Source organism: Eretmochelys imbricata, chromosome 11 (assembly GCF_965152235.1).
Source record: "Eretmochelys imbricata isolate rEreImb1 chromosome 11, rEreImb1.hap1, whole genome shotgun sequence".
NCBI classification, from domain to species: Eukaryota; Metazoa; Chordata; order Testudines; family Cheloniidae; genus Eretmochelys; species Eretmochelys imbricata.
The window spans coordinates 45,239,034-45,251,300 of NC_135582.1; the positions used below are offsets into that span (position 1 = coordinate 45,239,034).

Consider the following 12,267-nt stretch of genomic DNA (forward strand, 5'->3'; position numbering starts at 1 on the left):
AAGAATTATGGATGAACAAGTACAAAATAAATGCACATTTACAACGTAAGCTTGTGTGTTTAAAAATAGACATGGACTTGAAACCAAACAACAAGCAAACAAGAATTTACGTTCACAAAGACAACAGGATATGCATTTGGCTTGTGGAATATATATTTTCTGAAGAATAATACCAGATTTTTTTCTTCATGGTAAGCTCCTTATGAATTTCAGACATTTTAAATTATTGTGCTGTTTTAGTAACAGCAATAATATTAATAAAAGCATGAAAAGAAAAACAGAAAGAGACATATGCACATAAAAAAGAATGACTAAAAGATATTTACATGACACATTAAGGGCTCTAGAATTTAATTGTTCAGTGTTGCTGGCACCTTCCAGTGCATGTAATTTAACTACAAAATTTCACACACCGAAAAAAGATAAAAGAGTTTTTTAAGCCCAAAAGAAAATGAAAGAAGTTAAGGACACAAAGGCATCTTTGAAATAAAAATGCTGATGATGTGAAAAGTCATTGACACTTTTTTAAAGAGAAGACACAGTGAGCTTCTGCATATGAATGATGCTCAATTTATCAAAATTAGTGTGCCCCCAAAACAATGATTGCAATTAATAACAGTTTTGAATACACAAGAAATGCAGGGGATCAGCTGTTTTACATAATTTTCTAAATTTTTTGCAGGGCAGAAACCAAAATTCCTTTTAATTTATAACCAAATTAGTATAAACTGTTTGTTTTATTTTAATTAAACCATTCCCAGGTTCAAGGCCTTCTGGTTCCCACTGATTTCTGATATGTAGAAGCCTCCTGTATCACCAGAAAAGAGCTGATTTACCTTTAGCTGGTGGAGCCACCACTTTTTTGTGGACCGGAACGGGTACTTTCTCTTCTGGCACAGCTTTCTTGGGAACTTCTGGCACTTTAAAGAGATTTTTTACTTTTAGGAGATTTGAATTACACACAAACAGTAAAAACAATCAGGCAACAAAAATACAAGCACAGAGACCTGACATTTTTGTAAGTTAAATAAGGAAACAAAAGCATACACCAGAATCTACATTTTATGTAATGGAACTAAACTATTCTAGATACAAGACATTAATAACAGACAAGCATCTATTGCATAGTTTGAAAAGGCAATGTACCTCTTTTTCGTGGAGCCTCCTCCTTTTCAGAGATGGCTACTTTCTCTTCGGTGATAATTTTCCTGTGCACTTCAGTCACTTTAAAAATATCAAACGTAGGAATATTTAATTGCAATATTTGGAAGGTGCTTTAATAATAAGCAGCTAGAAATAAATCTTTTTAATCTTAATTGATTTTTGATGAAAGAAATTATACATGAAATTTCACTGAATACAAAAATGAGACAGTAAAAGAAGAAGGAACAATTTACAAAAACAGTATAAAGGACACAAGTGATAGTTTATACATAGTGAAGATCTAGACAGAGGTTACTGTCACTAAAACACAAAATATCTACATGAAAAACATTTGAAACGAACAAACAAACAAACATAAAGTGTAAGATAAAGCAACAGATAAAGACATCTAGAGAATATTATTTTCATTAGTTTACCTTTGGTGAATTGAGGTTCTTCTATTTCAACAGCAACAGGAGGTATCCATTCTTCTGGTGGTTTTTTCTTAAGTACTTTAAAAATATTGTGTAATTTTAGAAAATTGGAATGATTTCAATACTAAACTAAAAAGAAAAAAAGCAACATAGAAATCTCACTATGAATACAACTGGCAATGGACACAAACAGGCACATGTACTTGTGTAATGCTAAAAAATTAAAAGCATCTAAACTACATTTTACTCAACAAGGTAAGAAGTTAAAGACTGAAATTGAAAGAAAGACATTTTTCCAAGTTATAGGAAGCAAAAAACTGATGTACCTCTAGCTGGCGGGGCCTCTGCCTTTTTAGGAACAGGGACAGGCACTTTCTCCTCAGGAACAGCTTTCTTACGAACTTCAGGCACTTTAGAAAGAAGAGTTTTAAGAATATTGATCTCTAGTATTCTGAATATATTTTGTATGTAACATTAGTGTTTCCTTCGTTTAATAATAACCAAAGTGTTTATGTAAGGAAAAACAAATAATAGTATACAGAACACACCGTTGTAATGCAAACAGTCAGACTGTGATTTATAAGAAACTCACATTTTTATTAACAGACACTAAAACCAAGAACATGAGAAGAGAAGACCTGTGTCATGTCTTTCAAGGTAAGGAAGAATCATTTTAATTAGTAACTTATACCTTTCACTGGTGGAGCTTCCTCAATTTTAGGAGCAGCAGGAACTTTTGGTGGTGGGACAACTTTCTTAGGCTTCTCAGGCACTTAAAAATATTACAGTGTATAGTTTAAGAAATAGGAAAAGTATCAAAACAGTAAGGAAACACTTGGTTAGTCAAAAGAGAAGTTTGTAACACACATGTAATAGGGACATACATCAAAAACAACAAAATCAGAAACACTGAGATGTAGAACAATTGACATTTGATATTTAAGAGTTGATGTACCTTTAGCAGGTGGGACTTCCACTTTTTTGGGAACAGGGACAGGTACTTCCTCCTCTACATAGAAAGGCTCTTCTTCAGTCACTTTAAAGATATTAATGTTAAAGATACAGAATTGATGTATTTGGCATGTTTGATCTAGTCCTTGGTTAGTGTATCTATGGAATGCTTGATTTAGGAAATCTAATTAACCCAGTCTCACCTGCACTAGGAGTACTGCCTATCCCCAAAATAGTAGCAAGATCCAAACTGAGTAGCAATTTACTGATATCTGAGAACCAGGACATACAATAAACACAGCGGGTGTGGCTCTGTGAGTGTAAAATGGAGTCTTAGATGGAGAGACCAGTTCGTAGATTTGGGTTTCGGATGTAGACATTTATGTCAAGCAGTAGTCTTTTGTGGTGAGCCAAATCCTTTCTTATATTATAGTCTCTGTTGAATTTGTTTTAGAGAAACATTAGGTGGATGAAGGAAAGGTAGCTAATTTACTGAAAGGTTTGGCTCAGATTTCAAAACATGGTTTTCATTTGCCATATATTTTAAAGTCAGTGCTGTCATTTTCTAGGAACTCTGAACAAAAAGATTGGGAAGAAAATCACATCATAGAATCATAGAATCATAGAATATCAGGGTTGGAAGGGACCCCTGAAGGTCATCTAGTCCAACCCCCTGCTTGAAGCAGGACCAATTCCCAGTTAAATCATCCCAGCCAGGGCTTTGTCAAGCCTGACCTTAAAAACTTCCAAGGAAGGAGATTCCACCACCTCCCTAGGCAACGCATTCCAGTGTTTCACCACCCTCTTAGTGAAAAAGTTTTTCCTAATATCCAATCTAAACCTCCCCCACTGCAACTTGAGACCATTACTCCTCGTTCTGTCATCTGCTACCATTGAGAACAGTCTAGAGCCATCCTCTTTGGAACCCCCTTTCAGGTAGTTGAAAGCAGCTATCAAATCCCCCCTCATTCTTCTCTTCTGCAGGCTAAACAATCCCAGCTCCCTCAGCCTCTCCTCATAAGTCATGTGTTTTAGACCCCTAATCATTTTTGTTGCCCTTCGCTGGACTCTCTCCAATTTATCCACAATTTATCAGGCTAATGTTAGCTTCTTTTTCATGATGCCTTCTCCTTTTGGACACAATCCTGCAAAGGGCTGAGCTACTGTAGGTATGAAGTGCCCTCAAAGACTGATCCAACTCCCCCGAAGTCAATGGAGTCACTGTCAATGACTTAAGTGGGAGATGGACCAGGCCTGAACACTCAATACTGCTAGGAGATGCTCAGTGCTTTGCAGGGCTAGATCTAATGCCCACTGAAGCTAGTTGAAAGTCTCCCATTGACCTGAGTGAGACACTAGGAATACATAAATCTCACTGGAATTTGTCATCTTGAGAATTCAGCTGGATACAGACAGATTCAACATGTCACGTGCAGAGGGAATTCAGGCAATGGCTTTGTGTTCTTTGCTCTATGCAGTGTGAAGTTACCTGTGTTACAGATCCACCAGTATATTTTTAAAGGTTACAGGTGTCTCCATAAGTTTGCTCATTCTCACAAAACAACAAACAAACAAGAATTTAAGTTAACAGAGCAAACAGAGCAACTTAAACTTTAATGTACCAACAGCGGGATGTATATTTGGCTTGCAGAATTTATACTTTTTGGAGAGTAGTAGCATGTTTCCTTTTCTTTTGGGTAAGCTCCCTAGGCACTTCACTTTATATTATTGTGCAGTTTTAGTAATAGCAAAGATATTTATAAAAGCATGAAAAGAAAAACAGAAAGAGACATATGCACACACAAAAAAAGAATGTCTAAAGCATATATACATGACACAGTAAGGACTCTAGAATTTGAATGTAAGATTTTTCAGCATTCCTGGTATTTTCCATTACATGTAATTTAATTAAAAAATTTTACACACAGAAAAAACATAAGAGACAGCATATTAAACCCACAAGAAAATGATAGATGTTAAAGACACAAGACCATCTTTCAAAAAAATGCTGATGATCTGAAAAGACGTTGATACTTTCTTTTCAGAAGAGACAATGAGCTTCTTCATATGATTGATGCTCAGTTTATGAAAATTAGCGTGTACCCAAAACAACTACGCGTTCATAGCAGTTTTGAATGCACAAGAAATGCAGGAGACTGACCATTTTATATAATTTTCTGCATTTTTTTGCAGGGCAGAAACAATCAAAATTCTATTTAATTTATGATCAAGAAAGTATAAGCTTTTTTTTTTAAAAAAAAAATCAAACAATTCCCAGGTTCAAGGCCTGCCGGTTCCCACTGATTTCTCATATGTAGAAGCCTCTTATTTCACCAGAAACAGCTTATGTACCTTTAGTTGGTGGAGCCACCACTTTTTTGTGGACCGGAACGGGCACTTTCTCTTCTGGCACAGCTTTCTTGGGAACTTCTGGCACTTTAAAGATATTGTTCATTTTTAGGAGTTTTGAATTACTCACAAATGGCAAAAATAATAGGCAACAAAAATACAAACACAGAGGCCTGACACTTGTGTAAGTCAAATAAGGAAATTAAAGCATAAACCAGAATCTATATTTTATGCAACATAATTAGGCAGTTCAGGACACAAGACAATATTAAGAGAGAAACATCTGCTGCATGGCTTCAAAAGGCAATGTACCTCTCTTTGGTGGAGCTTCCTCCTTTTCAGTGACAGCTACTTTTTCTTGGGTGATAATTTTCCTGTGCACTTCAGTCACTTTAAAAATATCAAACGTAGGAATAGTTAATTGTAATATGTGGAATGCACTTTAATAATAGGCAGCTAGAAATAAGTCTTTCTAATCTTGACTGATTTTTGTTGAAAGAAAATATACATGAAATTTCACTGAATACAAAAATGAGACAGAAGAAGAAGGAACAATTTAGAAAAACAGTACAAAGGACACTAGTGATAGTCTATATACAATGAAGATCCAAATAGAAGTTACTGTCACTAAAACACAAAATATCTACATGAAAAACATTTGAAACAAATAAACAACAAAATGTGTAAGATAAAGAAAAAGATTAAGACATCTAGAGAATATCAATTTTCATTAGTTTACCTTTGGTGAATTGAGGTTCTTCTATTTCAATAGCAACCGGGGGTATCCATTCTTCTGGTGGTTTTTTCTTAAGTACTTTAAAAATATTGTGTAATTTTAGAAAATTGGAATGATTTCAATACCAAAGAAACCAAAAGAAAAAGGAACACACAAATCTCAGTATAAATACACTGGCAATTGACACAAACAGGCACATGTACTTGTTTAATGCTAAAAAAATTAAAAGTATCCAAGCTATATTTTACTGATCAAGATAAAGATTGAAAAGATTAAAGATTGAAATTGAAAGAAAGACATTTTTCTATGTTATAGGACGCAAAGAAAGAATATACCTTTAGCTGGTGGGGCTTCCACTTTTTTAGGAGCAGGTACAAGTACTTCCTCCTCTATGTAGTGAGGCTCTTCTTCACACACTTTAAAGATATTAATGTTAAGAATACAGAAGTGACCTATTTGGTATATTTGGTTTATTATTGCATATATTACCTTCACAAGTAATGAAATGATTAAAAAAGAATAACCAACAAAGAGTACTGACACCCACAACACATATATTTGCTGCTTCGTTTTCCAGATTGTTTCCTTGATAACACTTGTAAACTTTCAGAAAAACTATGGTGTGAAAAAGACAAATAGAGTCCTTGGTTAGTGTATCTATGGAATGCTTGATTTAGAAAATTTAATTCACCCAGTCTTCACTTGCACTAGGAGTACTGCCTATCCCCCAAATAGTAGCAAGATCCAAACTGTGTAGCAATTTACTGATATCTGAGAACCAGGACATACAATAAACTCTAAGGGTGTGGCTGCTTAAATGTGAAATGGAATCTTAAGGTATATTTACAGTGCAAAACCCAAACAAACAAAACCCGTAGGAAGGAGTCTCAAGGCTTGGTTACACTTGCGAGTTAGAGTGCATTAAAGCAGCCCCAGGCGCCCTAGCTCACTACCCTTCCACACTGGCAAGGCACGTAGAGTGCTCTGACTCCACGGCTGGAACGCTTCTGGTGCTCCACCTCGGTGAGAAGATTAATGCTATTGCGCCTTGGCTGAAACGCCCGGGCATCAGTGTGAAAGAGGTGTTGCATTACTGTGCTCTGATCAGCCTCTGGAAACGTCCCATAATCCCCTTAAGTCAAGTGACCACTCTTCCCAATGTTTTGAACTCACTGTAGAAATGCGGATATGCCCTCTGAAAGCTCCATTTCTGACAGCCGGCTGCTTATCTGCTCCGAGACAAAGCAACCATTAGTGTGGAATGTTGTGTATGAGAGAGAGAGGCGGGGGGGGGGGGGTCTGCTGCTGTCTGAACTTACAAGACAGCATGCTGACATGCTCTCAGCTCCCCCCAAAACCCACTCTCTCTCCCCCCACATACACACAACACACTCCCTGTCACACTCAACCCCTCCCCCGCCCATTTGAAAAGAACGTTGCAGCCACTTGCCTGCTGGGATAGCTACCACAATACACTGCTCTCTGTGGCCATTGCAAAAGCTGCTAATGTGGCCACACCAGTGTGATTGTAGCTGTCAGGGTAGACAGACTGCAGTGCTTTCCTTACTGCGCTCTCCGAAGGCTGGTTTAACTCAAAGCACTCTACATCTGCAAGTGTAGCCATGCCTTCAGAGTCAGGGTCAACATACGTGGATTCTCACTACAGGGATTTAAAATAGCAGTTTAGATGTTCCTGCTTGGGCTGGAGCTCAGAAACCAGTGATGGGAGGGGTCTCAAAGCCTGGGCTCCAACCTGAGCAGAATGTTTACACTTGTATTTTTAGTGCTGTAGCCTGACCCTCACAAACCAGAGTTAGTTGACTCAGACTTTGAAACTCACTTTTTTTTTTTTTTTTTTTGCAGTGTTGATGTACAATAAGATAGTTTCTAGCTGCAACAGGGAAATGGGCAGACCACCTGGTAGAGTTAGGTTGGGGATATATGCATTTAATTCAAGCGGAAATAGTTGTGCTGAGCCAAGTCCTTTCTTTTATTACAGCCTCTGCTGAATTTGTTTTAGAGAAATACTGGCTGGACAAAGGAAAGGTGGCTAATCTACTGGACGGTTTTAGCTCAGATTTCAAAATATAATTTTCATTTGTCATATAACTTAAGATTAGTGCTACCATTTTCTGCAAAGTCTTAACAAAAAGACTAGGAAGGAAATCACATCACAATAATGTAAGATACTTTTTTTAAGGTGCCTCCTGCCTCTGGACATGATCCTGCAACACGCTGAGCTACTGTAGGTATGAAGGGCCCTCAGAAACTGATTTAACTTCCCCAGTGTCAATCTCAATGACTTATTTGGGAATTGGGTCAGTCCAGAACACTCAGTACCTCCAGGAGTTGCTCAGAACTTTGCAGGGCAAGATATAATGCCCCCACAAATCAACTGAAGGTTTCCAATTGATCTCAGTGAGACCCTAGGAACACATAGATCTCACTGGAATTTGTCATCTTGAGAATTCAGCTGGATACAGGCAGACTCAACATGTCACATGCAGAGGGAATTCAGGCAATGGTTTTGTACTTGCTGCTCTTTGTTACCTGTGTTACCTGTGGTACAGATCCACCAGTATATTTTTAAAGGTTACAGGCGTCTCCATAAGTTTGCTCATTCTCACAAAACAACAAGCAAACATGAATTTAAGTTAACAGAGACAGCAGAGTAACTTAAATTTTAATGCACCAATAGCTGGATATATATTTGTTTTGCAGAATTTATACTTTTGGAGAGTAGTAGCATGTTTCCTTTTCTTTTGGGTAAACTTGCTAGGCACTTCAGACATTTTAAATTATTGTGTAGGTTTAGTAACAGCAACATGAAATCAAGAACATTCAGTAAAAACACAAGGCAGAATTCATGGCACATTTACAGCACAGACATACAAAGAACATTATATGTTGGATCAAATGCTATATCCAATGTACCTTTAGCTGGTGGCTTCTTCACTTTTTTAGTAATAGAAATTGGTAATATTTCTTCTATGACTACTCTCTCGGGAACATCAGGCACTTTAAAGATACAGAATATTTACATTTAAAAACTTTAAAAAACAATGTACAGAAGCATAAATGCTAGAGGCAAGATGTAGAACACAAATACACAATGGTGTAATTCAATAATACAGAAGAAAAATATATAAAAAGGGTAACATAATTATATGTGGCTCACAGATCACCAAGGCAACTGCAGATTGGCGAGGTATTATGGAAGCATTAAACCATAATTTAATACAACAATAAAAAGACATATCATGTCTAAACATATACATATAAGCAGATGCTCTTTGCTGTACCCACTTCTCCCAACACTGCATTTATACACATTCCAGGTCAGAGTTCTGGTACAAAATCCAATCAAATCCTGAAAAAATTCAGGCCCTCTGTGACTTCAGTGACTGCCCCTTTCCGTATGAGGAGAGCAGGGTCCTTCATACAAATGTGCCTCTGTGGCTTCTCCAGTAAATACAGCAAGAGCCCTCTGACAGCCACTTGAGACAAAGAATTTGTACAGAACAGATAAACATTCCAATCCCATCGTTCTAGCGTAAGATGGGAGAGTGGGTACAAACAAGCCACTTGCACAGATGGAAGTAGACAGTGATCTTGTGCTTGCAGTAAATTAGAAGTAACCCATGTCTACATGTAGAAAATGACAAGATTTTAACTGTAAAGACTCCAAAAAGCTTATTATGTAGATTATGTTCAGTTTTGCAGATTCATCCAGGAGAGAGTGCACACTTTGTTGGTGGAGTTTCTTCTCTTTTTGAAACAGTACTGGGTATTTTTTTCCTTCTGACTCTGAAATTGCTGGTTATTAGTGTGTGAAGTCATCCAGGAAAAACTACAGTGTGCCCTGGCATTTGGATGACCTTTTAAGATCTCTGAAATAGCAAAGAAGTTGGGAATTTTCTTCTTGGTAGATGGAATCTACTTGGCAGTAATAGGTCTAAGTATTTCTACCTACATTCTGCAAGGAACAACCTAATCTTTGCTTGTAGAAGCAATTTGCTGTGAAGGTCTAGTTCAAGCAGGTGGATGCTTTTTTTAGATGCCTGAAGCCACAGCCTGCAAATCTCCCTCTTCTGGTAACAAGTGTTCTTTTTAGGCTGTGTGAAATAAGCCCAGTTTCTTTGTAACTTTCTGGCAGGGCTGGTGCATAAATTTTCAGCGCCACACCTTTAATCTTAAGTGTCAGGTAAGTCTGAACCAATAAACTCAAGATGAAATTGATTGAGCCTGGCAACTTTCATTGGTTTGATTACAAAACCAGCCACATTTGGCCCAAATTGTCCCAGCCAGGAGACTCTGCTGCCCAAGAAAGCTCTGTCCCACTCGCTGCACTTCTACTTGCCTTCTCGGGGAGGCCTGTAGACCTTGACCTCCTCTCCCTTTGGGGACAGCTGGCTCACTCTTCCTTCACAGGCTCTTCTCCGAACTGCTGAAACACCCAGAGTGCTCAACAATGGGGTTTCTCAAGAGCTTGGAGCACTCTGGGTTCTCTCAGCCCCAGAGTGAGTTCAAGTACTCACAGGGCAGCAGAGGAAGGGCCAGAGGAGCCTTTCCTGTATCACTACTTCCGGATGTGCTGGCTTCCCATAGAGAGGCAGAAAGGAGGACAGACAGCACAGAAGAGGAAAGCACTTGCGGATTTAGTAGGGAGTTGGCCAGGAAGTTTCCCCTCAGAGGGCAGAGAAAGACAGGCAGCACACTGGTTGCATCCAAGAGAGGAGCTAATTAAATAACCGAGGCCACGTCTATGCTTACTGGGGATCGACACTGCTGCAATCGATGTAGTGGGGATTAATTTAGTGAATCTAGTGAAGACCCACTAAATTGACAGCAGAGTGCTCTCTGGTCGACTCCAGTACTCCAGCTCCCCGAGAAGAGTAAGGTAAGTCGACGGGAGAGCATCTCCTGTTGATGCAGTGTGGTGTAGACACCCGGGTAAGCTGACCTAAGTGATGTTGACTCCAGGTACATTATTGACATAGCTGGAGTAGCATAACTTAGGTCAAATTATCCTGGTAGTGTAGACATGGCCAAAGCTTCCCCCAGGAAAACAAAAGAAGTCAGGAATCTCAGGATGGAAGATTTAAGCCTCTTGAGAGCAGAGAAATTCAAAGGGCTTCACTTTCAGGAAAAACATTGGCCTGCCCCAGGTGTAATACAAACTTTTAATCTACACTCATCTTGAAATCCTGAGTTTTGCTTGCAAAACAAAATAGATTTTAAAAAATGGTGGCAAAACTAAAAGATTTCATTCAGACCTGAAACTCTTTTAGTTTAGTTCATACCTGTGTATGAAACCTCCTCCTCCGTGTGAAGAGAGATGGACATTTCCTCTGACAAAGCCCAATGCTCTTCCACTGTTGGTACATTAAAGATAGAGTCTAGTTTTAGTATTGTTTCTCTGAAACAATATTTGGGGTAGAGGTTATACATTCCCTATCCACTCAATGTGGTTGTTACAGAAATATGACATTTTAATTGCTTTCCTGCCACCTCTGACACCAGATAAAATGGAGGGAAATGCACCCCTACGGCTGCCCCTGTATCCCTTAAGGTTCCTAGGATTTTGGTGGAATGTCAGAATTCAAGAGAAGTTACTGTGGCAATATAGTAGTCAGACTGGAGGACCAAGAGCCAGGCAATTATTTCTTTTATAATTTATTCTATGGATGTGGGTACCTTTTGCTGGTGGAGCTGCTTTTCTTTTTGGAACAGCAATGGACACTCTTTCTTCTGTGATAACTGTCTTTGGAACTTCTGGTACTTTAAAAATAGCAATTGCAAGAATAGAAGGAGACATATACATTAAAAAGAATGACTAAAGCATATGTACATGACACAGTAATAGAATTTGAATGTAAGATTCTTCAGCATTGCTGGCACTTTCCATTACATGTAATTTAACTACAAAATTTCATAAACAATAAAAACATAAAAGATAACATTTTAAACACACAAGAAAATGACAGATGTTAAGGACACAAAGGCATCTTTGAAAAAAATGCTGATGATCTGAAAAGACTGATACCTTTTATTGTTAAGAAGAGACAGTGAGCTTCTGCATATCAGTGATACTCAGTTTATGAAAATTAGTGTGCACCCAAAACAACTATCAGAGTAACAGCCGTGTTAGTCTGTATTCGCAAAAAGAAAAGGAGTACTTGTGGCACCTTAGAGACTAACCAATTTATTTGAGCAAGTAGCTCATGAAAGCTCATGCTCAAATAAATTGGTTAGTCTCTAAGGTGCCACAAGTACTCCTTTTCTTTTTGCAAAACAACTATGCAATTCATAGCAGTTTTGAATACACAAGAAATGCAGGAGTGTGACTGTTTTACCTGATTTTCTGTATTATTTTAGAGGGCAGAATCAAAATTCCTTTTAATTCATAACAAAAAGTGAATATAAACTGTTTTTTAAAATCAAATAATTCACAGGTTCAAGGCCTGCTGCGTTCCACTGATTTCTGATATGCAGAAACCTCCTGTATCCCCAGAAAGAGCGGAAGTAATTTTAGCCGGTGGAGCCACCACTTTTTGGTGGACTGGAACAGGCACTTTCTCTTCCGGCACAGCTTTTTGGGGCCCTTCTGGTACTTTAAAGATATTGTTCGTTTTTAGGAGTTTTGAATTACTC

General features: G+C 38.1%; 1 protein-coding gene across 1 annotated transcript in view; it reads right to left on the minus strand.

Moving 5' to 3' along the window:
* Positions 1-12,267, minus strand: part of TTN (titin) — a 307,220-nt gene that overhangs the window by 149,953 nt on the left and 145,000 nt on the right. Inside the window, exons 120-132 of the mRNA XM_077830394.1 lie at positions 12,067-12,226; positions 10,917-11,032; positions 8,506-8,631; positions 5,949-6,029; positions 5,617-5,691; positions 5,190-5,267; positions 4,881-4,964; positions 2,533-2,613; positions 2,269-2,349; positions 1,904-1,987; positions 1,581-1,655; positions 1,147-1,224; positions 837-920 (exon numbers count right to left, since the gene is read on the minus strand). Of these exons, the coding sequence (XP_077686520.1) occupies positions 837-920; positions 1,147-1,224; positions 1,581-1,655; positions 1,904-1,987; positions 2,269-2,349; positions 2,533-2,613; positions 4,881-4,964; positions 5,190-5,267; positions 5,617-5,691; positions 5,949-6,029; positions 8,506-8,631; positions 10,917-11,032; positions 12,067-12,226 (1,203 nt within the window). The remainder of the gene's footprint in view (positions 1-836; positions 921-1,146; positions 1,225-1,580; positions 1,656-1,903; positions 1,988-2,268; positions 2,350-2,532; positions 2,614-4,880; positions 4,965-5,189; positions 5,268-5,616; positions 5,692-5,948; positions 6,030-8,505; positions 8,632-10,916; positions 11,033-12,066; positions 12,227-12,267) is intronic.